Consider the following 27,022-nt stretch of genomic DNA (forward strand, 5'->3'; position numbering starts at 1 on the left):
AAATGTACAGGTATAGTATAGGGAGTACCTTGCTCAATAGTAGTAACTGTGAGAGGGACCTCGGAGTCCTAGTGGACAATCACTTAAATATGAGCCAGCAGTGTGCTGCAGCTGCCAAAAAGGCCAACACAGTGCTGGGCTGCATTAACAGAGGGATAGAATCAAGATCACGTGAAGTATTAATACCACTTTACAATGCTTTGGTAAGGCCACACTTGGAATACTGCATCCAGTTTTGGTCACCACGATGTAAAAAAGATGTTGAGACTCTAGAAAGAGTACAGAGAAGAGCAACAAAGATGATTAGGGGACTGGAGGCTAAAACATACAAGGAACGGTTGCTGGAATTGGGTATGTCTAGTTTAACGAAGAGAAGGACGACGGGGGACATGATAGCAGGGTTCCAATATCTCAGGGGCTGCCACAAAGAAGAGGGAGTCAAGCTATTCTCCAAAGCGCCTGAAGGCAGGACAAGAAGCAATGGATGGAAACTAATCCAGGAGAGAAGCAACCTAGAACTAAGGAGAAACTTCCTGTTAGAACAGTTAGAACAATTAACCAGTGGAACAACCTGCCTCCAGAAGTGGTGAATGTTCCAACACTGGAAGTTTTTAAGAAGAGACTGGACAGCCATATGTCTGAAATGGTATAGGGTTTCCTGCCTGAGCAGTGGGTTGGACTAGATGACCTCCAAGGTCCCTTCCAACTTATTATTATTATTATTATTATTATTATTATTATTATTATTATTATTATTATTATTATTATTATTATTCATCTTGCATAATCAAGACAGGAAGTGCTACCAAAGTGTTAAGTAATCCTGCATGGGCAGAAAAAGGAATAGCTCAGGTCTTTCTGCTTGGGAGTTGGATCCCATTTAGAATATTAGTCAATATCTGTGAATGTCTTCCTGTAGATGCTGCTGTTTTAAATAATGTCGCTCATACATTTGGTCTGATGGACACAGTGAAAAGAGTGCTGGATAACAGGAAGAGTCAAACAGATCAGGGAGAGGAGCAATTTCTTAACACTCTTGCAGGTAATTTCAAAATTTGAACTTTCTTAGCTCATCAATTAATTGTGCAAGAAATATTCCTTGATTGGTTGGTTGCTATAGTACACTCATATTCTCTCAAATTTGCCTTTTTGATGTGGAGGCTAAACTATACATTGTACATTCTCCTCCTCCTCCTCCTTTTCCTCCTCCTCCCCCATTTTCCTCATGTTAAATACAACAAATTCTTTACAATTACCAAAAGTATATTAATCACATTGAACATACATTTATGTCTATGGAGATTCTCAATCATCCAGGTGATGGTTATCCTAAAGCTGCTTTTCCAAAAGGCAAATGAACTTTCTTAGTTTTTTTCCTTGAAAATGTTTTGCTTCAAGAAGAACTCATCAGTTCTGAAGAAGCTTCCTGGATAAGAAGCAAAACGTTTTCAAGGAAAAAGCCAAGAAAGTCTACTTGCCTTTTGGAAAAGCAGCTTTGGGACAATACACGTTTATCTTTTCCCAAGAGGCACTAGCTATATTCTGGCCAGTATTTTTGCTGTAATATTTTTGGTAGTTTTAGTATACGTTGGAGGTATGAAAACCTGTATATGATGTTGTTTTAATTTTAAAGCTACTGTTGTCTGCAGCTCTGAGATGGGGTTAAGGAATACTTGGAGAAGTAGTTTCTCCTCTCCATCCCAGTTTTTTTGTTCATGAAATAATTGGTGTTATCCTCCACAGAAATGACCAAATGTTATACCTAGAAATTGTTTTCCTATTTCCATTTGTCTTTTGTGCTGCTTGTCTGACAATTTCCAAAGTATTTTCTTGATTAGACTATGCCATTAATACTTCTTACAGCACTAGATCGCCAACTAGAAGAGCAGAAGAAGCTTGCCAGGAACCCATCCATTCAGAATGTGGTCCTGATGCCAGTCAACACTCCAAAGCCTCCCAAAAGGCCCCGGTTAAAACGTCCAGCTTCAGCCACAGTTCTAAGCCCATCGGCTCCCATCCAGCAACCTCAATTCACCGTCATCTCACCTATCACCATCGCACCCATGGGACAGCAGTTTTCTGTTAGCAACATTCCAATGGCCACGATCAGCCAGGGCTCCAGCCCAGTGACTGTCCACACATTGCCCTCAGGTTCCCAGCTTTTCCGCTATGCCACGGTGGTTTCTTCCTCCAAAACCAGCTCATCCGATACAGTGACACTTCACCCCTCCTCAAGCTTAGCCCTGCTGAGCTCGGCAGCGATGCAGGACAGTGGGACTCTTGCTAATGTGGCCACCATGATGAATCCTGTGGAACTGGTGGCCATGGAGTCTGGCCTGACTTCTAGTATTCAGGCTATTGAAGGCACTTCAGAGGATGGACAGACAATCATAGAAATAGACCCAGCACCTGATCCAGAAGCTGATCCTGAAGAATCAGCGGGGAAAGCTGTGATTTTGGGGACAGAGTTGAGGACTGAGGAGAAGGTGGTGGCTGAGGTTGATGAACATCAGCACCAGGTCCATAATGTAGAGATTGTAGTCTTGGAGGACTAGTCAGCAAGCCATCCTGCCATGCTAAATGATTGTTCACATCTTACCTTTTTATTTGTTTGATCCCCTTTTCAGGTAAGTTCACACAAATGCTGATGATCATTTTTAAGCAGTCATTTTCTTCAGGGGGAAAGAGCAGGCAGGCTGTGCTTTCCAGTATGGATGATGGTTTGTGGGAATAGGGAGAGTCAGAATTTTACCTGCCTAGTGAAAGGGGAAACAAGCCATTGCTGTTATCACTCAGTGAGGAGGGATGGCAGTCCGTAAACCCAGATTTGAAGTGACCCTTCTTGGATTGTTTGTCTCAGAAACAAAGTGGAAATAACTACTGGATTAGAATGACCTTAAAGCAAGAGCTTCCGTCTGGATCTTTAGCTATTCTTCACCCTAGGAAGGGAGATCCCATGTCAGTTTCTGACTTTCTAAGCATTTTGCATTTTGGAAGTGGACGAAAAACAAAGCACCTGATTTGATCGATCAGGTCACCGACCGTCTTTGGAATGTATTGTTGTTGTTTTTTGTTTTTTTTTAAAAAAATTTTTTTCCTTAAGCTGTTTGCCCATTTGTGGCTTCAAAAATTGGAATTCTTGGCTCTTCCTTTTTGTACTTTCTCCAGCAGTTTTTCTTTTCCCTTGGTTGTTACAAGATTTCTAGGAATTGCTTATGCTTTATGCACATGCAGGCAGATACAGGGAGAAACTAGGAACAGATATGGCAGACATAGCACCCAATGATCACCTGCTCTCTCAAGTACAGAATTGACAATCTGGATGTTCAAGTATGAGTTGTCTGTATACATAGTGGGAGAATTGGGCTCAGCCAACAGGGCATGCCTGAAATTTACTCAGCACTCTGGGAAACCATACCATGCTGGCTTAGGTGTGCATGCGTCTCTGTGTGTGTATGTTTGATGTTCATAATTTTTTGAAAAAAATGATTACAGGAGTCTGGATGGCACATCACTTCAGCAATGTGGCTGACTGGTCTCCCTTTCTATTGGGCTGGATATGTGTGGATTGTTTGAGTATCTTCCGTATGAGAAGAGAAAGTGAAAAAAGGATTCCCTTCCCCGCCTTCCTCCTGGCCATAACACAGTGCTTATGGTCTCCCTCTCCATATTTTAAGAAGTTAAAATTCAGAGTTGGAAGACTTGAAGAGTAAACCAGTTCAACTGTTTTAAAACAGTTTTTTTTAAAGAAAAAATCCCTACAGGAGTTGGGTAGTGCCATTTGTTTTGTTTGGGTTTTCTTTGCATTAAAAGATAAGCAAAACAAAAACCTAAGAGGACTGTTCATTATGTTGACATGGTCTCCATTCACTTCTGTTTTTCTCCTCATGGAAGGACTTTAGTAGCCTGATAGAGCTGGAATGGCCAAAGGTTACCAAAAGGGCTGCTCAGAGATCAGAATTCAAGGAAGGGGTAAATATGATGAGAACACGTGGGACTGAGCATTAAAGGGAAGGGCCTGAAACCACAAATAACTCCCTGCTGCTCAGAATGAATGGTCTTGCAAAAAGAAGTCTGTCTGGCCACATCCATCAGCAATTATAGCGGCTATGCCACCATTCTCCCCACAGAAAAGAAATCAGCAGGGCTGGACCCCTGCTCTAAAGAAGGACTGTATCCTGGCAGTGTGATCACAGGTAATCCTTGACTTATGATCATTTGTTTAGTGACTGCTGGAAGTTACAACAGCACTGAAAAAAGTGATTTATGACCAGTTTTCGTACTTATGACCACTGTAGCATCCCCAGGGTCATGTGATCACCATTTGTAACCTGTCCAGCTGGCTTCTGGCAAGCAAAGTCAGTGGGGGAACAACCTCATTATTCACTTAACTGCAGTGGATCACTTAACCACTGTGGCAAAAAGGTCATAAAATGAGATGCAACTTACTTAACAACTGTCTTGCTTAGCAATAGAAATTTTGGACTCAATTGTGGTCATACATTGGGGACTACCTGCACACGTATTCTTTGGGTCATTAAAATCAGTCAAACATCAGTGGAATATAATTAGACTCGCTAATTTTTAAAGAATGTTAATGCCGTAGTAAAGAGAACGAGCAAAGTCAGCCTATTTTTGATCATGTCAAAGTGAAATCATTTTCTTCAGTTTCTTTGGAAAACTGAGGTCACATATACACAAGAAAACCAAAAGGGAACTCCCACCAGATGTTGAAATGGAGTCTCTTGACAAGAGGATGGTCACTGGCTGGTCCACAGGAGTGTTTGTTCCTGGCTGGGGAATTCTGGGAGTTGAGGTCCACTTGTCTTAAAGTTCCAACATTGAAAAATACTGTTCTACACCACCTATGTTCGCTTTCTTGTGTGAAGTGGATGGTGCCCCTTTCGCACCTGAAGCTAAAGAAAGTAGTACAACCTTCTTCTCCATCAAAAGCAAAAAAGGAAAAAAAATAGATGATAGGTTGAGTGGGAGAAGGATCTTCAATGCATTGTGCTGAGGCTCAATTTGGTCTCTTTTTACTTTAGTACAAGGCATGAACTCTAACAAACGTGGGTTATTTAACAAAGCATGATTAAAATATGATTAAGCACAGCGTGTGGATCTGATCGCTCTCCTTATGAAGATGAAAAATGGCAGAAATTTACGTACCATCCTTGAGAACTTAGGACTTTTCATTTGTCCAAAGCTGGTTCATAATTCTTTAGTTAACACAGTTAATAAAAGTGTCTGATCTCAGCTGTAAACCCAACAGCCCATTTCAGTTCAAAGAAAAGGTCACTAAACAAACATGCCCATTTTCTCAACAAAGTTTTGTTTACTAAAAATGATACATTTGTAATGACTCAAAACAATTCAGAATATTTAAGTGTAACGTTTCAATACAGTGTTCATAGCACAGTACAACATATGAACTAACATGGTTTAATAAGTACTATGTGTCTATTTGACTCAATAAGTCCAGGTTTTCATGCACTAGCTTTATACTCAAGGGATCAAGCATCTAAAGCACATGATAAGAGGCAGTGTGATTTGTGATGAAGGTATGTAGGATCAGACAGGCCAAGATTCAAGTCTGCCATCAATCACAAGCACATTGGATGACTTTAAGGGCTACCACTCTCAATCCAGCCTATCCCACAAGTGTCTTGTGGAGAAAAAGAAGGAAATAACAGAATTAAATTGGAAGGGGCTTTGGAGGCCTTTTAGTCCAACCCCCCATTCAAGCAGGAGACCATAGAACATGTACCAATCCAACAATATTTTACAAATCACGGTGACTGGCATCCCAAAACATGACAAACCAAACCAAAACAAGCTCATTATGGCTTAGCATATTATGCATAACTAATCATCAGCCGACTTTGGCAGATATAGAGAGGCAGGTAAGCCAGTTTCTTCCTGGTTTAATCAGTTTCTTCCTGGTTTATACATGGATCTGGGGTCACCCAAGAAATCCAAGACTGTAGTAGGCTAGACGATGAAGTCAGCAAAAGAGGAAGGAGAAAACTGCAACTTACACTTTGAGCTTCTCACGAAAACTGTCCATAAACGTTAAACTCAACTCCGAGGCGAACGTTACTTTTCCCTGTCTTCCCTACTTGGGATCCTTCAGATAGGGGTGATTTGGAGACGCTAGCTAGGAATTAGGGTTCACTGATGTAAGCCCAGCCGAAGAAACAGTCCTTATCGCTGCAATCAGTACTCCTGATCCCTCGCCCACACGAGATTCAAGTCAGAACGCGTGTCGATAGAAGCATGTACGCGTGAAAAGAGACGCTCGCATTGTTCACAACTTCTTTCTCCTGGGCATTTTCTTGCCTGCGTTTCCAAACCTCCCCAAGGGGGGGCGCTGCCAATACCCTTACAACACCCCACAAGCGCATCAGCCATTTTACCCGTCGTGCTTTTCTCCCACCAATGCTGCTTGCGGCTGCCGCCACCGCCTCCCTCTCTTCCCCCGCCCCCTTTTTTTTCCTTTTTCCGCCTGGCTTCGCGCCTGCTCCCTAGGCATGCCTGCGCCTCCTCTCGCCTTTCGGCCGCGTGACCGTCGCCTGGTGAGCCGAGCCGGCCTGCCTGCCTGCCTGCCGCTCCTGCCCATTCGCCCCCTCCTCTCTCTCCGCGCCTGAGTGCGCGCGCGCGCGGCGGGCGAGCACCATAGAGCGCGAGCTGTGGGCAGCCCTCAAGCGGCTAGAGCGCCAACGCAGCGCGAGCAGAGCGGGCGGAGCTGGGGCGGGGCGAGCCAGTCAGAGTCCGCCAGGAAGCCGAGAGTGATCCGCGCGGTGTGTCTGCTGCTGCTGCTGCTGCTGCTGCTGCTCCTCCTTCTCCTTCCCCGGACAAAGCCGCCGCGGTTGCCGCCACCCCCGCCCCTCACCTCGCCGCGCAGCTCGCCTCGGAACCCCGCCGCTGAACGGAGAGCCATGTCGGCCAGCAGCCTCTTGGAGCAGGTAAGCCAAGGAAGGGAGGCCGGCGGTGGGAAAGAGCGGCGCCCCAGGCGTGAGGGGCGCCACGCTGGGAAAGGCCCCGGCTTCAGGCCTAGCCGTGGGGGGAACGGCCAAACGGACGGAGAAGGGCTCGCGCCTCCACTTCCCTCGCGTCCCTCCCTTCGCAAACGAACCCCTGCCGGGCCCGGCCCTCCCTCGCTTCGTGCCGTTTCCCGCCGGCAGGTCGGAGCGGCCTAGGCTGAGGCTCGGTTTCTTCCTCCCCTCCCTTCTTTCCCGGCCGGGCCTGTTGTTGCCGCCGCATGACTTATCGCTTCTCTCCCTCTTCCCCTTTCTTCCTGCCTCGCTCTGGCCAACGCCGCCGCGTCGTCTCCGCTCCAGAGACCGAAGGGACAAGGCAGCAAAGGTGAGGAGCCCGCAGCCGCGGCGGGGGGCTCCGGGCTGGCGGTTTCTGAAGGAGCCTCCGTCCCGGGAGAGGGAGGGCGACTCCGACGGCTTTCAGCGTGTGGCGGTGCCCCTTTTCTCTCCCGTGTGCGGGCCTGGCTACCTCGCTCTCTTTGGGAGGGAGGGAGGGAGGGAGGAGGGTACCTTAAGCAGCGAGACCCCCGCCAAGATATGTGGGATCAGAAGCTTCCAATCTCTGCACTATCTGCAGATGTGCGTTCCGCCAGCGACTCTGAAAATGGCCAGCTTGGTTGGCCAGGATAGTTTAATGTCTGTGAAAGGCAAAGCAGTCGGTGAATAGGTCCTTTTTATCGGGCTGGGCTGGGTAAGGAGAGGACTGCCGGAGGATGTAGATTACTGTAAAAGTTGAGTCAGAATTAAAAGCCGCGTGAAACATTCATAAAAGGGATTCAGTGGCTGATTCCGGTAGATGAATTTCTTCCCCTCTCTCGGCCATTCCTCTTTATTCTCTCCAGCTCGGCCACCCACCCACCCGTATTGGCAGAAGGGTGATAAAATAAGGAATGGCTTGGTATGAAGTGCATACAAAAAGGGAGGGCCTCTCTTCCAGGCAGACTTTTAAAAGTAAAAACTGGCTTTTGATTTAAAACTACTAATTCTTAATCATTGCACCTAGATAGCTGATCTGCAGTATTTCAAACTAAAGGGGGGAAAGAATGGCCTGATTAGATATTAATAGATGAAAAAGTAAATATGAAGGTGTAAAAGATAAGATTAGTTAACTTTCCTTCCTTGTTTTAATGAGCATGTGTAGCTTTAAATGTAGCCTTTGAAGGCTGAAGTGAGAGTAGTTTGCAAAGTCAGCTGCCTCAAGGGCCCAATTTATGGCTTCCACAAGCAAATTAAAACTCCTTGAAAACCATGCAGGCTTTCTTTTTTCTTGAAATGCCTGTAAATATGTCATAGATTGTGAGAAGGGGAAGTGCTTGTAAACTCCATTATGAGTTCAAAAGTTTAAAATTCAGACAAAGGAAGGGAACTTGGAAGGTCATTCAGTCTGACCCTTTGTCTAGTGCTGAATGCACAGTAATAATATTCTTGAAAAAAAGTCAGGAATCTGCTAACATCTTTTTTGACTAACAAATTCTATTAAAAGTCGTAACTTGTTTGAGCCGCAGATGGCTTCCTCCGATGCATAGAGATGTGCTCAACATCCTTGAGAGATGGTTAACTTCTGTTTGTAGAGGAAGAAGCAACAAAAATGTTCCTCTTAAGACTATTGCTCTATTATTAAAAAAAATCTCTTCTTCTTAGGAAGCACCTGTGCCATAGAAGGAAGAATTTTCACATCATAGTTAAACAATGTGGTTTTTTTTATAATGTATTATGTATGCTCATATTTAAACCATGATTAACATATAAACATGATTGATTGATTTTTCTGTAATTTCCATCTAATTAGTGATAATTCTGACTCTTGGTGCAGCAGGAAGGTGTTGACATTGCATGACAGCCCACTATGTATTGGATGATAGGCTTTATTCCCCCCTCCCCATACACCTGTATATGTTAGTCAACTAAAGCTTCCCTTCAAGTCTCAGATCATGGGGGGGGGTCATTACATGATGTTTTTACTTATTTAATTTGTATACCACCCAATTTCCAGGTTTATTGTGTTTAGTAAAATACATTGGAACTATTTACAAAGACTATATATTTGCAAGAGTTAATTTAACCTCACTACCTACCACTAATCCCCAATGAAACAGAGGGATACTATGAGAAGTGAGTGTATTCTCTTATCCTTGAACAGTAATAGCTAATCTTAAATGTTCACTTTCTGACAAAAGGTTCTTTAATTCCATATTTCTTAAATTATTGAACATTAATATCAGAACTGAGTAACCTTGTTAAAACATTTGTTTTTAGTGCAAAATGGATCAGCGCATCAGAAAGACAGCTTAAATGATGATGATATTGAACCTTACTTGAGTCCTCAGGCCAGACCGGTGAGTTTTAGAAAATGTACTTATTTGTTTCATGGTGTTCTTTGTTTTTATTCTGCCCTTTTTCTCATGCCATCTAGAATTCTGCTTATTTCTCTGCTTTGATAATTTATACTCAGCTCATTCACTAATTATCTGTTAATGCTTGCAGTGTCTTACACTTTATAAATCTTTTAAGCTTCTTCAGTGGGACCGACTTTAATACATTAAGGAATAATTTTACACAGAATTGTCTGAATTTCTGAGTAAGTATATTTAAAATAAGCTGACCAACTCTATTCCACGTATGTTTATTTATTTATTAAACTTATATGCTGTCCATCTCTCCTAAAGGCATCTCTAGGTGGCTTATAGTTCACCTTGTACTGAAATAAACACTGTTAATTTATAGAAATGAATTGTGGATATGATTGAAATTGTTAGATTGAAAAGTACTTTACCTTAATTAGCTTTGGATCTTAACCCACTTCTATTGAGACCATACATCTAGTAAAGCCTAACATTACATAGAGCTTGAGAGCTAGTAAACTATATGTAGAATGTGTTCTCTTACATGGCTGGTCTTGGCTGATCCCCAAAAGCTAAATAGGGATGAGTCTTGTTAGAGTTTGGCTAGAAGAGCTAGGAAATATAAGCTGTAAACTAAACCTGGAAGTTGAAAAAATATCCCCCAAAATCATAATAGCATTTTTGTTTTGTGTGGTTGCCAAGAAAATTTCATGTCTTTTAGTCTTCAATAATCAAGACTGAGTCAAAATAAATGTTCTTTTTACCTACTTGTCATTGTTCTAAACAAGCTTTTAGCAGGTTAAGTGTCAAGAAGCATTTGGATGTATAGTTAGAGTCAGTCTTCTAATTTTTAAGCTCTAAATTCATTTCCTTTATTTACTAAAAGGACAAGAGTCACATATTTTTCTGTGTACAAACATTTGCAGAGATTTGGGGGCCAAGAATTCCATCATTTGGAAGAGGATTCTAGGGATTTCTTCATGAAGTTGGATTCTAGTGCCCAGTACATGGTCATGTCCTAGTATTGCACAGCATTCATTGCTCATGGCCAACAATTGGAGAATAGGATTTGTAGTCTGAACATAACTGGAAGGCTGGAGGAATGCTGTTGTAAAATATTCTTGGGTCTGCAGCTAAGTATATATTGTAATTGTGCAGTTTCTGAGAGGACTTGAAAGGAAAGTGAACTACAAAATTGTAGATGAACTTTGAAGTTATAAAATCATAAAAGATAGGTATCAACTTTAAGCTGAGAAACAGTAGCAATATTTTGATCTGGGAACTTCACAGAAAACTGTACATTAAAGTTCCAGCTTATGAGATAGCTAAGGTGAACTACAATAAGCATTTTCATTGCCCAGTTTCTTGGCTACTTGTCAATTATAAAAATGTGCACATGAGTTGAACTTGCAATTGTATTCTTGTAATTATATCTTTGCTGTTGATGGGAATGACTTCCCTCCTTCCAAATATCTAAAAAACAAGAACAGACCTGTAAATGTCAACATGCCCAAGTTTACGTTTATATAGAATAAGCTCTATTTAAAAGATAGGTCCTAAGCTAGCTTGACTTAGTCATTGTATTTATGTCTGTGTACACACACACACAGCCATCTGATGTTTGGGGTTCAGTTAATGGTCATGTAACAAATATAATTATGGAATTATATTTCTCTGTTGCTGTTATCATTCATAAATACTCAGTTGAATGAAGGTGGGACAAATCTCAGTGTTGTCATTCCTAGGCATCATTTTAGAGCAATTGTAGGCAGCTGCTGATCAGCATAGACTTCCTTAAATCAGACCTAAATGTTCCCTTAAAGTAATATAATTCCTTTAAGCATTTCAAAATCAAGAAATCAATATGACTTTCCCCGAAAGTAAGGCCTGCCCTGAAAATAAGCCCTAGTTTTGGGGCAAGACACACACCTAAAAATCAGCCAGGCCTCTCCTTGCTGGCACACTTCTTTGGTGTCTCCAGGCCTTCATTTCACAAGCACGGGCCTTTCCATAGCTTGGTTCTCGGCTGCAGTGGCCTTCCGGAAAGGTCTTTGACTGTGAAATGCAGGCTGGAGGTCCATTCTTGGGAGCAGAATGAAGCTGCTCCTTCAGCCCCAGAAGAAGTGGGCCAGCTGGGCGGAGCTGGAGGTGAGTGGAAACACCCCCCCCCCAAAAAAAAATACCTGGTACCTCTTTTGGAGCAAAAAAACCCTAAAATAAGGTTGGGTCTTATTTTGGGAGAAACACAGTAACTCTTCATTTGTTTGGTTTATTTCTAGTGCTTAGGTCTTATATTTATTATGCTATTTATACCTACACTTGAGTACTATAAACAGAAGATTGCCATATATTGTTATCTGAAACTGTTAATAGTGAAGAGTTGCCACTGATTTTTTTTGTATTTTCAATTCTGAGCTAACATACATGAGAAATTTAAAGGTTTTAGTGGTTGAATGACAGAATGAAATGATAGCTTCCTGTAGTCAGTGATTGCCTTCACTTTGGTGCCAGTTATTCCATTCAAAACACACATGGGATATTTCCAGTGGTTTGGTTGGGAAGATATAATATTCTGTTGCTAAGAAATTTGGTATTGAAATACAATAGGTGAAACATTTTTTCTTTATCTTCTTTGGTGTGTTCATTGGCTTGTAAAACATAGTCCAAGATTTCACTTAGGTATTTTAATTTGCATTACTATTGTTACTTTAAGGAGATGTGTGGAATTCCTTTCTCCATAAACCATTTAAATAAACAATATTTAAATTATTTTTAGTCCTCTGACAAGCTATTTTTTGAAAAGGAAGCAAGCTAGCATTACTTGTAATTCATCTTCCTATGTGTTTCATTATCCAGCTATATCTCAGTAAAGGGATACATAGATTAAAAAGTACAACCCCCACACACATTAGATAGTGTTTTGTGGCAAAAGTGAATTTATTTTTGGGGTTTGGATAAGATGTAGGATGGCCCCATTTTTCTCTGGTGCTCTGAAATAATATCTCGCTTTTTCATATAATCCTGCATTCTAAAGCATAATTTTGGCTTGAAAGATAACATGGAAGAATGATCTACACATAGATTTAATTTAGTTTTTGTGCTATAGCATGTATTGTTCAGTCTAACTCTTTAGTTCTTGCTTTTTTCTTCCAGAACAACGCATATACTGCCATGTCAGATTCTTACATGCCGAATTACTACAGCCCATCCATTGGATTTTCCTACTCCTTGGGTGAAGCTGCTTGGTCTACTGGGGGTGATCCACCCATGCCCTATTTGACTTCTTATGGACAGCTAAGCAATGGAGAGCCTCATTTTCTCCCAGATGCCATGTTTGGACAGCCAGGGGCCCTTGGCAGTACACCATTTCTGGGACAGCATGGCTTTAATTTTTTCCCAAGTGGAATTGACTTCTCTGCTTGGGGAAATAACAGTTCTCAGGGGCAATCAACTCAAAGTTCAGGATACAGTAGCAACTATGCTTATGCACCAAGTTCATTGGGTGGAGCAATGATTGATGGACAGTCAGCGTTTGCCAATGACACCTTGAACAAGGCACCTGGCATGAATACCATAGACCAAGGAATGGCAGCCTTGAAACTAGGCAGCACTGATGTAGCAAGCAATGTCCCCAAAGTTGTTGGCTCTGCTGTTGGCAGTGGGTCTATTGCCAGTAATATTGGAACTTCTAATAGCTTGCCCCCAGTTACTATTGCTCCTCCTAAACCAACATCCTGGGCTGATATTGCAAGCAAACCTGCAAAGCAACAGCCCAAGCTGAAGACCAAGAATGGGATTGCAGGTTCAAGTCTTCCACCACCCCCCATTAAACACAATATGGACATTGGAACTTGGGATAATAAAGGACCAGTGGCAAAAACCCCTTCCCAGGCTTTAGTTCAGAATATTGGTCAGCCACCAACCCAAATATCTCCCCAACCAATGGGTCAACAGATGAATAATAGTCCACCAGCAATGCAGCCTTCAGCAGGACAACAGTCACAACCTCTGCCACCTGCACCACCCCAACCAACTCAGTTGCCAGTTCAGCAACAGGCAGCTCAGCCTGCCCGTTGGGTTGCACCTCGTAACCGTGGAAATGGGTTTGGCCAAAATGGAGTTGATGGTAATGCAGTAGGACAGTCTCAAACCACATCTGGGTCTGCACCTTTGGAGCCACACCCTGTCTTGGAGAAGTTGAGATCTATCAACAACTACAACCCAAAGGATTTTGACTGGAACCCAAAACATGGGAGGGTCTTTATTATCAAGAGCTATTCTGAAGATGATATCCATCGTTCCATTAAATATAACATCTGGTGCAGTACAGAGCACGGTAATAAGAGACTGGATGCCGCTTATCGGTCAATGAATGGAAAAGGTCCTGTTTACTTACTGTTCAGTGTCAACGGCAGTGGTCATTTCTGTGGAGTGGCAGAAATGAAATCTGCTGTGGACTACAATACGTGCGCTGGCGTGTGGTCCCAGGACAAATGGAAGGGGCGATTTGATGTCAGGTGGATTTTTGTGAAGGACGTTCCCAACAGCCAACTGCGGCACATTCGCTTAGAGAACAATGAGAATAAACCAGTGACCAACTCCAGGGACACTCAGGAGGTGCCTCTGGAAAAGGCTAAACAGGTGCTGAAAATCATTGCTACTTACAAGCACACCACTTCCATCTTTGATGACTTCTCACACTATGAGAAACGCCAGGAAGAGGAGGAAAATGTGAAAAAGGTAACTTGTTGAGCAGTCAGGGAAGAGAAATAAAAGGGAGGCTGGATGTTACTGTCTAAGATCAAGTAAATTGTGAACATCAATACCCAAGTAGATTTGCAGAGGTTATCATTAAGTATAACTTGTGGCAAAGGTATTTAAACTAGAATCTGCTCTAGCCAAATTGTAGTGAGTTTATATAGTATAGAAAGGAGGAGGGGGCGGAGACAGGAGAGGCTATAAAAGAAAGCAGTTTTGGTGGGAGAGGGAGAGAAAAAAAAGACGCCAGAGAAAGAGGCAGAAGAGAAAAGGCTTTTCTCAGAGAAGTGGTGAGAGAGAGAGAGGAAAGTATTTTGGAGGGACGTGTGTGAGAATGGGAAGGATTTTGGAGAAGAAAGGAGATGGGAATGAGAAAGAGGGAAGGAGGGAGAGAGAGAAGGAGCCTAACCTTAACCCTCCATCGGAGACCCCCGGATCCATCCCACAGGCATCCCCTGACCTGAGTGATGTAGAGCTGGCCACACAGCCCCACTCCTCCCCCCCCCGACAGTAACCACAATGCTGATGGGGCCCTCAATGAAATCAAGTTCAACACCCTTGATATAAAAGGGGGGAGAGAGGAGAGGATATAAGGAAAGGGGTGAGAAATTTGTTAAATGAGTTTTGCCACATTTTACCACTTCTTGCCACATTTGTTTAGTGAATCACTGCATTTAAATTAGTAACACGGTTGTTAAGCAAATCTGGTTTCCCCATTGACTTTGCTTGTTAAAAGGTTGTAAAAGGGAATCATATAATCCTGAGACACTGTGACCATCATAAATATGAATCAGTTGCCAAGCATGCAAATATAAATCACATGACCCTGGGGATGCTGCAATGGTCATAAGTGTGAAAAATGGTCATAAGTCCCTTAGTGACTTCGAAGAGCCACTAAGTAAACTTGTAAGTCGAGGACTACCTGTACTTTATCACTTTTCCCCTTTTTTTTTGGTCGCCAAGTTTTTGACACCTTGCTAGGCGACTTGTGGTACTTGAATATTGCCATATCCTAAAAGTGGTACAATGGGTGAAAAGGTTGAAAAGCATGTAGTGGTAGCAAGTAGGCTTTTTCCCCATTCCCCATGAGATGCCCTGGATAATAGTGTTTATTGTTTGTGAACTGAATTGAGTAAACTGAATTATGGGTGGAAATGCTTTTCAATATGCCAAATATCTTTGGCATGATTCCTCTTGTTTATAGTGTCCTGGTTTTTTTAAACTCAAGGAATAAGATCAGCTTTGCATTCTGCAATTTCTCTTTTTTTTCTTGAGGCACTAACTGATGAGGAATTGATAATCAGTGTACCACCGATGTACCCTGAAAATTGCTAAAGATATACTCTAGTTCAGTGGTTCTCAACCCTGGGGGGGGGGCACAATGTCATCACGGGGGTCTATGAAGTCTTGAAGAAATGTTATGATTTAAATTTTGAGTTAAGTCTGGGTGGTCCATGGCCATAGTCCATGGCCACAAAAGGAATTTAAGGGGGGGGGGGTCTGTGGTGAAGAAAAGGTTGAGAACCACTACTCTAGTTATTAGTGACCCTCTCAACTTGTTTACAAGGTTTTTTTTTTAAACGTCCTTTGAACACGAGACTATTGTACAAGAAAATGATTCAACCTTGGGCATTTGGAATGAGCTATGTAATTCTTGGTATCTACTGATTTTTCTAATACAGTGGTTCTCAACCTGTGGGTCGGGACCCCATTTGGGGTCGATCGACCATTTCACGGGGGTTGCCAAGCAAGACTGTCCGCCATTTTTTTTGTCCGCCATTTTTTTTCCCTTTTCCGGCAGGTGCCTTGAGCTGGGCCAGCTGGTGGTCGGCCTGCTCTGTCTCTGCCGCTTGCCAGCTACGCCTCGGCCGGCGCAGGGGGCGGAACCATGCATGCGCGGTGCTCCCGGGCAGGGAAAGTCCTCGACTTACGACCAGTTGGGTAATCCTCGACTTATGACCGGTTTAGTCCTCGACCTACGACCGGTTTAGTCCTCGACTTACGGCCGGTTTAGTCCTCAACTTGCGACCGGTTTAGTCCTCGACTTACGACCGGTTTAGTCCTCGACTTACGGCCGGTTTAGTCCTCGACTTACGACCGGTTTAGTCCTCGACTTACGACCGGTTTAGTCCTCAACTTACGGCCGGTTTAGTCCTCAACTTACGACCGGTTGGGGTCGCGGGATTAAAAAGGTTGAGAACCATTGTTCTAATATAACAGTCTGTATGGTCTTTTTTTGCTCCTCTTGATGTGTATGCGGAAATATGTGTTTTCTTATAGTGGGTAGGATTTACGCTGTCACATCGTAGTTACAGTTGTGGCTCTGGGCATGGAAAGATTAATGTAGGCAACCATAGTCTCTAAATGAAAAAAATATGATCATTTGTAAGACCCAGAAATGTAAAAGCATATAGGCATAATATTTTTAGGGTAACCATGTCAACAAAGCATTTGGAAGAAGCAAAATTAATGTTAAAATTCATCATGAAGATTCAAAGTAGTAAAGAAAATACAGGCATGAAAAATAGCAGGTCAGCAGAAATATATTACTTGGCTTGATTATTTTTAATAGGCAGCCGGTGTAATAGTTAAGGCACCAGGTGAGAAACCAGGAGACCGTGAATTCTAGTCCTACCTTAGGCATAAAGCCAGACAGGTGATCTTGGGCCAGTCACACACACTCAGCCCTAGGAAGGAGACATTGGCAAACCACTTTCAAAATCTTGCCAAGAAAATTGCAGGGACCTGTCTGGGAGTCGACACTGATGTAAAGGCACTCCCCCCCCCAAAAAAGTATTTTTAATCTTAATTTTATTAAGTGATTTGATATTTAAAGGTTAAAACTGCAAAGGTCCAGAAGCTGTTCTTTCTAACTGGAATTGAGAGTCCTCAGAAACAAAGTATTTGTATCCTATGACATTTTCTAAACAACGTGAATAAGCTAACATACTCCCTATAGAATGAACTGTTCTCATCGTTGCAGAATAATGTTAAGAGAGTATCTATTTGTACTCTTTGAAGCTTCAGTTTTTTAATTTGACTACTAGTACAGCTTTTTTTTAAAGGGGAGGGTTACACTGTTTCATTGGTTTGATAATTATTTGTTACTGTGTAACTATAACACTGTGATACTGCAGAAACTGTATTTCCAAGTCTCTCTGGATGTATTACAATATCTTGAAACTGTAACATCCTATCAATAAGATAGAACCCAGAACTGCAACCTTAAAATGAAAACACTGATTGAATAATATTCCAGTGAATGCTGCAAATTGTCCAAGTTTTGAATAAAGCAATTAATCTGTTTGCATTAAAGTATTATAAATGTTTCTGTATAAAATATTTTATGTTGCTTAATGGCAAAAATAAATTGTCTAATCTAGTGTATACTGGCACTTCTGCTAGTGTTAGAATGGCTACTAATAATTTATTCCCAGCTCATCAATTATAGATGTAATATCTTATGTAGGGCTGTAATGCATATATTTTCCTAATATTCTGAACTGCATCAACAAAGCATATATTTGAGCTTTAAGAATTTGCCTGATGATTGCAGTCTGCTTTTCATTTGCCTTTCTGGACAAAACACACTTGGGTAATGTAAATCATATTAACTGAAGTCAACAATAATTGTCAGGCTAAGTATGAAGAACAGGAAGTCTTTATCCTTTCCTTTTGGAATAGTTTAATATGGTTGACATTAAAAGAGTGTTCATGCACTTATTCATGATATTTTAATTTCATTTTTGAATAGAATAGCAGGCCCAGGTTATTTCTTATGTTGAACTTCAGATAGTCCTCAGCTTACAGCCACAATTGAGTCCAAAATGTCTGTTGCTAAGTGAGACATTTGTTGCCCCATTTTATGACCTTTCTTGCCACATTTGTTAAGTGAATCACTGCAGTTAAATGAGTAACACCATTGTTAAGTGAATCTGGCTTCCCCATTTACTTTGCTTGTCAAAAGTTTGCAAAAGATAATCACCTGCTCCAGGACACTGCAGCCATCATAAACATGAGTCAGTTGCCAAGTGTCTGAATTTTGATCACATGACAATGGGGATGCTGCAATGATTGTAAATGTGGAAAACAGTCATAAGTGCCATATAACTTTGAACAATCACTAAGTGAACTGTTGTAAGTTGAGACTACTTGTAATAAGGAGAGCCATGAGGCAAAATACTTTTGAGCTTTCAACTTGTAGCTGGTTTTTGACTGAAATAAGCCTGTTTATTTTGGGATGTACTTGTAGGCATCTAAAGTGCTGCTTAAGATACATATAAAAGTCATATGTTGGAATACTATATAAAGGCTCTTAATAAGAAAAAAAAATACCTGGATGGCTTTTTGTGTTTCTAGATTTTAGGCTACCTCTCAAGAACTGATCAGACATCATTCTGCCTAGAATGTCTAATGGGCAAAAAACTAGGGCATAGAATGAAAAGCAAGTAAGATAAATAACTCTTTCTTCACTATGGTGAAGAAAACTCTTAAAAGTTTTAAAGACCAAGTGTTAGATTAAGTTATTAATCATTCAAGTTGTATGCCACCTGACTGGGGGAGGCTTACAACAATCAAACTATAGTAAAATCAATAAAACATAAAAATAATACTAAAAGATGGCAAGTGTAACAGACCAGATACAATAAAATGAAGGGTCTAATTCTCATCTCACCAAAGGCTTGGGTGGGGATTAAAATTATCTTTGAATTATGTTCATATATAGACATTGGAAAAGTGGAAAGCACTTTTCTTTGGTACAAGACAACATGGTAGATATTCCCTTATTTTCCACAGGTACCTTTACCTATCTTAGATTGTTCATTTCAGGCTTACAGTACATCTGAAATTGGGTGTTTTGGGGAAAACATGGAGGCCTGTCTTGTGGAAACAAGTAGCTTCATCAGATAATTTATAGTCAATCAGTTTACAGTACTTTACTACTTAGTTATAGTTTGTTCCATTCTGGGATTCATGGCAAAGTGAGTGTTTAATCAGAAATGGAGCCAGAATGTTGATATGAGTCTGCAAACCTAAAAAATGTTTTCATGCCCCAGTCTTAGCTGTACTTTATATATGGATTCAAGTTTTGCAATAACAGAAAAATGCTATACAGCAGGGGTCCCCAACCCTCTGGGCTGTGGACTGGTCCCGGTCCGTGACCTATTAGGAACTGGGTTGCATAAGCAGCTAGTGAACGAGTGAAGCTTCATTTTTGCATGCACAGGATCTAGATTGTGCATGCAAAAAACCCTCACCCCTGGTCTGTGGAAGACAATTTTTCTTCTGAAACCAGTCCCTGATGCCAGAAAGGTTGGGGACCACTGCTATACTGTACTGTGACTTGCAAGACATTCAAAGTATGTCATTGAATTTGTAGAATAATTTTCAGGAGCAGGCGTCTCCTGATAACATAATACTTCATCGAGTTATTGCATTTACAATTTTGTATTAAAACAAAGTTGAATAAAATGAGGGGGGAGATTTTGTATTAAGTACGAGAGACTGCCTCTCAAATTTCACAGTTGTGTATAAAAATCAATTGTTGGATTAATGTCTCATCTGATTATTGGCCTTTCTTGCCATAATGTATGCTGATTCATTTCATATAAAACCCAAAATGCTGGTTATTATAAAAATCTGAAAGCTTTGTCCTTTCTTTCACAGAATCCTGCATAAAGTTATGTCAGTAGCATTGTATTTTATGACATTTTACTTTTCCTTTGGGTGTTTTCCAGTAATCTTGCATTAAATGATGACTGGTAAACAAATGCTTCTCAGAAGCAGGGAGCTTATCTCCAGGTGACCAGAACTGGAATACATGCATAAGGAGTATTGCTGAACTCTTTCAGATTGCAAAAACTTAAATTGGAGTAAAACATTGTGATATAAGTAGATTATGTAAAAAAATATATGTTATGACCATCACCCTGTCTACTAATCAGGCAAAAGGTATGGAATAAGATTAAACCCTGTTTTGCACTGGCAAAGGACAGGATCTGTATAGAATAGAATAGATATAGGGCAACCGTTTACTCTGAAGAAATCTTGAAATAATTTTCAAGTCTCAGGGAATTCCTGCATAAAAATTAAAATAAATAAATAAAAAGTTTATAATATAATTCATGTCTAATCAGTACAATGTGCTGTTGCACATTGGCAAGTAGGCAGTTGGGTCATGATTGTGGTATTGTGGAGTGCACAAAATTTATTACTCCAAGTTGTCCTTTTTCTTAAAGACAAACAGAACATAGTTCTTTATTGTGGGGATTAATTTTATTTGTGTGGCTTTTCCTTCACACTTTTCACTACAGTATGGCTTACCTGGAATAAATTAGTGTTTAAAACTGTAATATATAAAGCACCAAACAATATTAATAAAACATTGAAAAGCAGAGATTGCCTTGTGAAATAAATGCATTATCACATAAGAAACAAGACATAGTTAGAGCATTGATAGCAGTATATTAAACTGCATTCAAAGACTTTTGCTTCTACAAGTAAAGTGCTTAGCTATTTTTGTACATTGGGTTTTCTTTCCTCCCTCATAGCTATTCCTGTGAACTCTGGCAGACTAAGATCCTTGTAATAAGAAATGTCATTTTAATATTCCTTCATTAATTTATCCTTATCTGTTGTGTCATTTCAGACTTTAAACTTGCTGGTTGGAATTTCTAGTTTTATTGATTTATAAGCTGCATTGGAACCTTTCTGATTGAAGTACATGATATAAATACTCTAAATAAATTCATCCCTAAGTTTAAAGGATGCCTAGTGCAATTTACCAAATAATGAAAGGCAATCCCTACCCGTAGGCTTTCAGTCAAAAAGGATGTACAGTACGAAAGAGGGAGAAAGAGGAAATGGTGAGAGAAAAGGAAAAATGTGTAGGAGAGAGTTGACTTGGTTCTAAGAACGATAGATCAGGTTTTAAACCAGATCCAGCCTTGGCAACTTTAAGACCTGTGGGAAATTCTGGGAGTTGAAGTCCACAGGTCTTAAAGTTGCCAAGGTTGGACACCCCTAGTCTAAACAGATCTTAAGACTCTATTTGGAGAAGGGGGGAGGCAAGAATAAATTATATTTGAGACATTCAGATGTTTTAGTAGTGATCTCTAATTTGATAACCAAAGGAGATGGTTTCAAAACAGATGCAACCACCTGTTACCAGCTCAAGGTAAAAGAAATATGGATTGTTGGATGGCTCTTAGATATGTTTCCTTTAGGCCAGGATAAGCAACCCAAGCAGCTTCCTTATAGTTTTTGCTGTCACTCCCATAGATTTCAGCCATCATGGCCAGCGATCATTGATAAAGACCGTAGTCCAAAGCCTGGGGGTGGCTAGCAGGTGGTTCAGTGTTGCTCTATGGTTTGGTTTATCCATCTCCAGAATTTGTAGTTAAAATATTCTTTATGACAGCATTGGCCAAACAGATCAGTAGATAAACTTTGCAAACAGAATATTCAGTAATTGAATATTGTTGCCTATATTCAATTCCCTGAAGCTTCTATACACTGAATCTTATCTTTGTTCCTTCAGCTGTATGTAAGAACAGTATTTGCATTGCTTTCATCCCAGTCTTGATACCAGTGTGTGATAACCAACTGACATGGTGTTCTGAATAAATTAGAAGGGATTGGTTGTGCTTGAATAGCTCCTAGATTTGCTTGTACTTGTTAGCGAGTGCCACTAGCCTTGATCTTTTAGACTGTATGAACATGGCTTCTTCTCTCAGACATAAGTCAATAGAAGCTGATCTTGCTGCCTTCTGTTATTTGCCATAGAATAAGCAAAAGTGGAGCAGAAATGTATCTCTGATGAGCAGGAGCGATAGTTTGTATAGATTAAGCCCTCTTTCAGAGTTACCATCACCAAATAATATGATTATAGTTGCTGTCTTTGATTGTATTAGAAGGTTTTCTGTTCCGTCGCTTCTGAAAGCAAATTATTCTTTCCCATACCATTTCTGTGGCAGAGGTTAAAATTTATTTTGTCCAAGGTTGCCTACAGAATCTCAAGAGTTATGAAGTTAAAATTTCTAGAGAGAAACTCTACCTTGCATAGTATGCCAATATACATTTGGTGGGGAAAAGAAATTACAGAGAAACCAGACAGATTTACAGACCGTTTTTAGAGCAGCAGTTCCTTCTCCTGAAATAGCTTCTTTTAGGGGAAATGTTACCAGTATGTTATTTGAACAAACGTATCTTCCCCAAAGATGAAGAAGTGATCATTTGCCTGTGTATATTATGACTTGGAATGTAGATAGATAGCAAATAATGCAACAGACACTTATTTACCTTTTCCACATTGTAAAGTGGCATTTGTAATTGTGAGCAAAACCATGGGGTAGTGTACTAGTTTATACTGCAGTTTTTACTCTTATGACTGTGGAAAGAATGTATGGTTAGTTAAACGTATGCAAAGCATTTGCATGAGATTTCAAAGAATTGAAATATGCTAGGAGAAGGCATAAATGAAAGGCTTTTTTAGTAACACACTTTGTTTCAAAAGCTATATGTTTTAGGTATGAAAATTGGCAAAAAGCAGGTATTTTATTAAGAAGTTAAGAATATGGAAAGATGCCTCAATGTAATCTTGTGGCACTGTAATCCATTTCAATAACTGCTATCCACTAACAATCTCTGTTTTCTTCTGTTCTGTTTCCTATAGGAACGTCAAGGCCGTGTCAAATAAACTGCTGGCCCTTTTCACAGAGACTGCAACAGAGATGATGCATCTCGGATATCTTTCAAAAGGAAGAAAGGCTACACCGGAAAGAATTAGGACTTATTTCATTGACTCCATACAAACTCTTATAAACGTACAGTTAAAAAAAAAAGTACTGAAATTTCACAAGAGGCATAGGACTTTAAAAAAAACAAAAAACCCCTTCTAGGTAGAGTAGAAGTAAAAACTGTCCCCCCCCCTTTGGCTTTGGTTGTAATTTCAGAGCATAAGCTTTGGGGTTTTTGTTTCTTTTTTGTTTGTCTTTTTACTATGTTATCGGATTTAAAGTCCGCAAGTGGCATATGCCCTTTTTTCCCCCCTCTGATTTTTAAATCTGCCGCTTACCTGGTTTCCTGGCCTTCTAAACCCCCTCTTCCTCCTGATTTTTTTGATATTTGCACTTGGAACACCCGAGTTGTGACTTTCTTTTGAACATCCACCATGGAAAGTGGAATGAGTAACTTTTTTTTCCCATGGACTGGAAGAGGAATTTTATGAAGAATTCTGAGTTTTTTTTATGCCTAGAAGATTTGAATGGGATTTGTCTACAAGGTCATGTCTGAGGGGTGGTTCATTTTTCTCTCTCTCAAAAGTGAAATACGAAGAGTCCTAAGAAATGTTCTGTTCTTGTGCATTATATGGATTACAGATTAAGTCTGGCTTGATTTGATTTGAAGGCTGAGAACAATGGTAAAAACTTGTTTGTTTACAGGAAAATTAATTTTGGAAGAAAAAAAAATATTGTAAACTGTGTAGTGAATGTTTCTTCAGTTTTCTTGTTAAGCCAATGAGGAATGGGTGATGCCTTTCTTTCACCATTAATCACTTCTCAATAATAAACGTGAGATCCTGTTGAGCATCACTTCTTGGCCTTAGTATTTAGTGGGTAGGTGAGTGTTTTAGTGCTCCTAGATAGCATGATGAGGAAAAAGTGCAGCCATAATCAGCCTGAGTGGTACTGGTAGCACTTTTCAATCTGCTGGCAGCTTTGGAAGTTGCTGCTTTATTATTATCTTAACACCAAATCATCTACTTCAGGGGTCTTCAAACTTGGCCCTTTTATGACTTGTGGACTTCAACTCCCAGAATTCCTCAGCCAGGCACACTGGCTGAGGAATTTTGGGAGTTGAAGTCCACAAGTGACATGAATTAGCTCTTTCCATATTTATAGGCCAGTGTTTTTAACTCTTGGCCTACTATATACTGTGGTAGACATTTCTTGTTGGTGCTGTAGTGACTAACTTACACGACTAACATTTGAGGATTTCCTGGTTAAATACGTGCTTAAAAAATCTATCATTGCATGATTGAGGTTGACTTGACACCCCTCTCCCCCAAAATTTCATATCAAAACACATAATATGGGGGAAGGGAGAGTGGGGGAGAGGTATAGTCAAACCAAACCTGTCAAATAAATGCTGTGCCCTTAAAAAGTACAGTACTATAATCTGTACACTTTTCTTTGATCTTGATGTGTTTATTAGAATTTCATAGAGAAGATTTGTAGGATAATCATAAATATTTGTCTTGTCAAATTCATATTTAATACCTTCACCCATTTTTTTCCTTTTTTTTGCCTTATCCATATTTGTCACTCCATATTTGCCAATTTTATTTTATTTTTTAATCTAAATCCACTATTCTTCATCTCAGGAGATTGTAAAAGGTAGCCTGGGTAAGATGCAGTATTTGGGGCACATAGAAATAGTACTACTGCTATTACTATTGTTCCGGTTTTTAACATTTCTAATTCTTTTGGTGATAGATCACTTGAGCTTGGAAAACAACCATAAAGAAGCAAAAAATTGTTTTAAAATTTCTAATTAATGTTTTGAGATTTTCCTTGGTATGTCTCTTTTTTGGGCTTTTTATCTTAGTCATTTCAGAACAATAGTGTCAAATATTTTATGGCATGCTGCAGATGAATCTCAAGATGGCATCCTATCTAGGCAATAATCCTTTTATTTATTAATTTGCTTGCTTGCTTGCTTGCGGAGCTTATAAGTCACTGTCTTCAGCTGATTCTGAGCAGTATACAACTCCCTAGTTTGTAATTAGGATTGAAAATAAATACAATCAGGTTAAAATACAACACCGTACATCATCATCATAATACAACTGGGACTCAAGATCAAAAGTAATAAAGGCCAACCCATCATCTGGAGAATGGTTAAGACATTCAATTAAGGTTGAGGATATATGGACCTCTGCAGCTCGCTGTGTCCTATAAGGGCACAAACAGGACATTCATACCAACTTTGGCTCTTAACCAAACCAATGTGGACTTATCACACGGCTGAACGTATCTGCCATTTTTCTTTTAAAGCATGTAGCATGTACATGACCCTAAATGTAGCAGCAAAAGTTTTATCCAATATGTGTGTTTTCTTAGTCCATTGAATTGAAATGTAGGGGTTTTTTTTAAGTCCCTTAAATGAATATCAAGCAGCTAATTTGTGGGGTATCAAATCCTTCATTCAATCTGTGGTTAGGTTCTGCATTTCAGAAGGATTTACAAAGATCAGGTAAATTCTCCATATGACTATACAGGGAGTCCTCGATTTACGATCATAACTGAGCCCAAAATTTCTGTTGCTAAACAAGATGATTAGGCGAGTTTTGCTCCGTTTTACGACCTTTCTTGCCACAGTTGTGAAGTGAGCCAGTGCAGTTAAGTTAGTAACATGGTTAAGTGAATCTGGCTTCCCTATTCACTTTGCTCATCAGAAGATCGCAAAAGGGGATCACGTGTCCCCGAGACACTGGACCCATCATAAATATGAGGCAGTTGCCAAGCGTCTGAATTTGGATCACATGACCACGGGGATGCTGCAATGTTTGTAAGTGTGAAAACTGGTCATATAAGTCAGAGGTCCCCGACCTTTTGAGCACCAGGGACCGGTTCCATGAAGGGGGCGTGGTTTTGTGTGCTGCCTGCATCCCGCAGATGGGGCTTTGTGTGGACCGGTTTCTGGCATGCCCCGGCCCGATGCTGGTTCACGGACCGGGGGTTGGGGACCCCTGATATTAAGTCATTTTTTTCAGTGCCATTGTTACTTTGAACAGTCACTAAGCAAATGGTTGTAAGTCGAGAACTATCTCTACTATGTAGGCTGCAGTTGTACTTCAAAGTGCTGAAACTAACTTTAGGGTAATTAGGATTGCAGGATTGCAAAGGAGATCTAAAGTACCGCCATAAATTACAGGTTGTGAGTAAATGATGGATAATGACCAGTTGTTGGGCAGTGTGTCTTGGTGATAGGTCTTTATCCATGCCTACAAATAGCAAGTATACATTTGTTTGTTTTTAGAAGCATAACCCAGCTTTTGATTAAAATCAGAAGAGTTTATAGCAAATTATATGGTGTCCCCTCTCCCAATTTAATCTGTCATGCATATGCACACGTTTGGCAACTACAGGGGGCCCTGGGCTTAACAGCCATTTGTTTAGTGACCATTTGAAGCTACAGCGGCACTGAAAAAAGTGACTTATGACCGGTTTTCATAATTAATGACCGTTGCATCCCCATGTTCACATGATCAAAATTTAGGCACTTGGCAATGGCCATGTATTTCTGACCATTGCACTGTCCCTGGGTCATGTGATCACCATTTGTAAACTTCCCAGCTGGCTTCTGACAATCCAGGTCAATGGGGGAAGCTTAATGACCTATGATTTGCTTAATAACTGCAGTGATTCGCTTAACTGTAGCAAGAAAGGTCATAAAATGGGGCAAAGCTCAATAACTGCCTAGCACAACAACAGAAATTTTGGACTCAATTGTGGTCATAAGTCAAGGACTACCTGTGGCAGGTTGCTAGTAATTGAAATCAAGTAGTATTTCTAATGAAGTCAAAGGATGGAGCTACACTAGTCTGGCCATGCTGTTCTAAGGCAAATGGAAACTGCCTTTTTTTGGAGCCAGAGATGAGAATAAAGTATAACCTTACGAGGATTGTCACCTGGATAAAGAAACTTTTGCATGTTTATTTGACTGGATTTGTTTATGAGTGAACACTATAACTTAGAAGGAAAACGAAGCTTGGCTTTAGATGCATACAGAGAGTCCAACTGAGCCCCAAATTTCCACTGTTAAGCAAGATGGTTGGTTAAGTGAGTGTTGCCCTATTTTACAACCTTTCTTGCCACAGTT

The 27,022-nt window shown here is 40.5% G+C and overlaps 2 protein-coding genes across 2 annotated transcripts in view; both read left to right on the forward strand.

Moving 5' to 3' along the window:
• The window catches only part of GMEB1 (glucocorticoid modulatory element binding protein 1), a 13,844-nt gene extending 10,780 nt beyond the window's left edge, over nucleotides 1–3,064 (forward strand). Inside the window, exons 8-9 of the mRNA XM_015832143.1 lie at nucleotides 920–1,042; nucleotides 1,864–3,064. Coding sequence (XP_015687629.1) covers nucleotides 920–1,042; nucleotides 1,864–2,555 — 815 coding nt within the window. The 3' untranslated portion in view covers nucleotides 2,556–3,064. The remainder of the gene's footprint in view (nucleotides 1–919; nucleotides 1,043–1,863) is intronic.
• Nucleotides 3,065–6,874: 3,810 nt separating this feature from the next.
• YTHDF2 (YTH N6-methyladenosine RNA binding protein 2) lies at nucleotides 6,875–23,730 on the forward strand. Its single transcript, XM_015832152.1, has 5 exons — nucleotides 6,875–6,965; nucleotides 7,341–7,365; nucleotides 9,294–9,373; nucleotides 12,533–14,119; nucleotides 22,812–23,730. Exons 1-5 carry the CDS (start codon nucleotides 6,939–6,941, stop codon nucleotides 22,833–22,835), a joined length of 1,743 nt encoding a protein of 580 aa, XP_015687638.1. The 5' UTR covers nucleotides 6,875–6,938; the 3' UTR covers nucleotides 22,836–23,730.
• The last annotated feature ends 3,292 nt before the right edge of the window (nucleotides 23,731–27,022 follow it).

Source organism: Protobothrops mucrosquamatus, unplaced genomic scaffold, assembly GCF_001527695.2.
Source record: "Protobothrops mucrosquamatus isolate PMUCROS unplaced genomic scaffold, P.Mucros_1.0 scaffold_23, whole genome shotgun sequence".
Classification (NCBI taxonomy): domain Eukaryota; kingdom Metazoa; phylum Chordata; class Lepidosauria; order Squamata; family Viperidae; genus Protobothrops; species Protobothrops mucrosquamatus.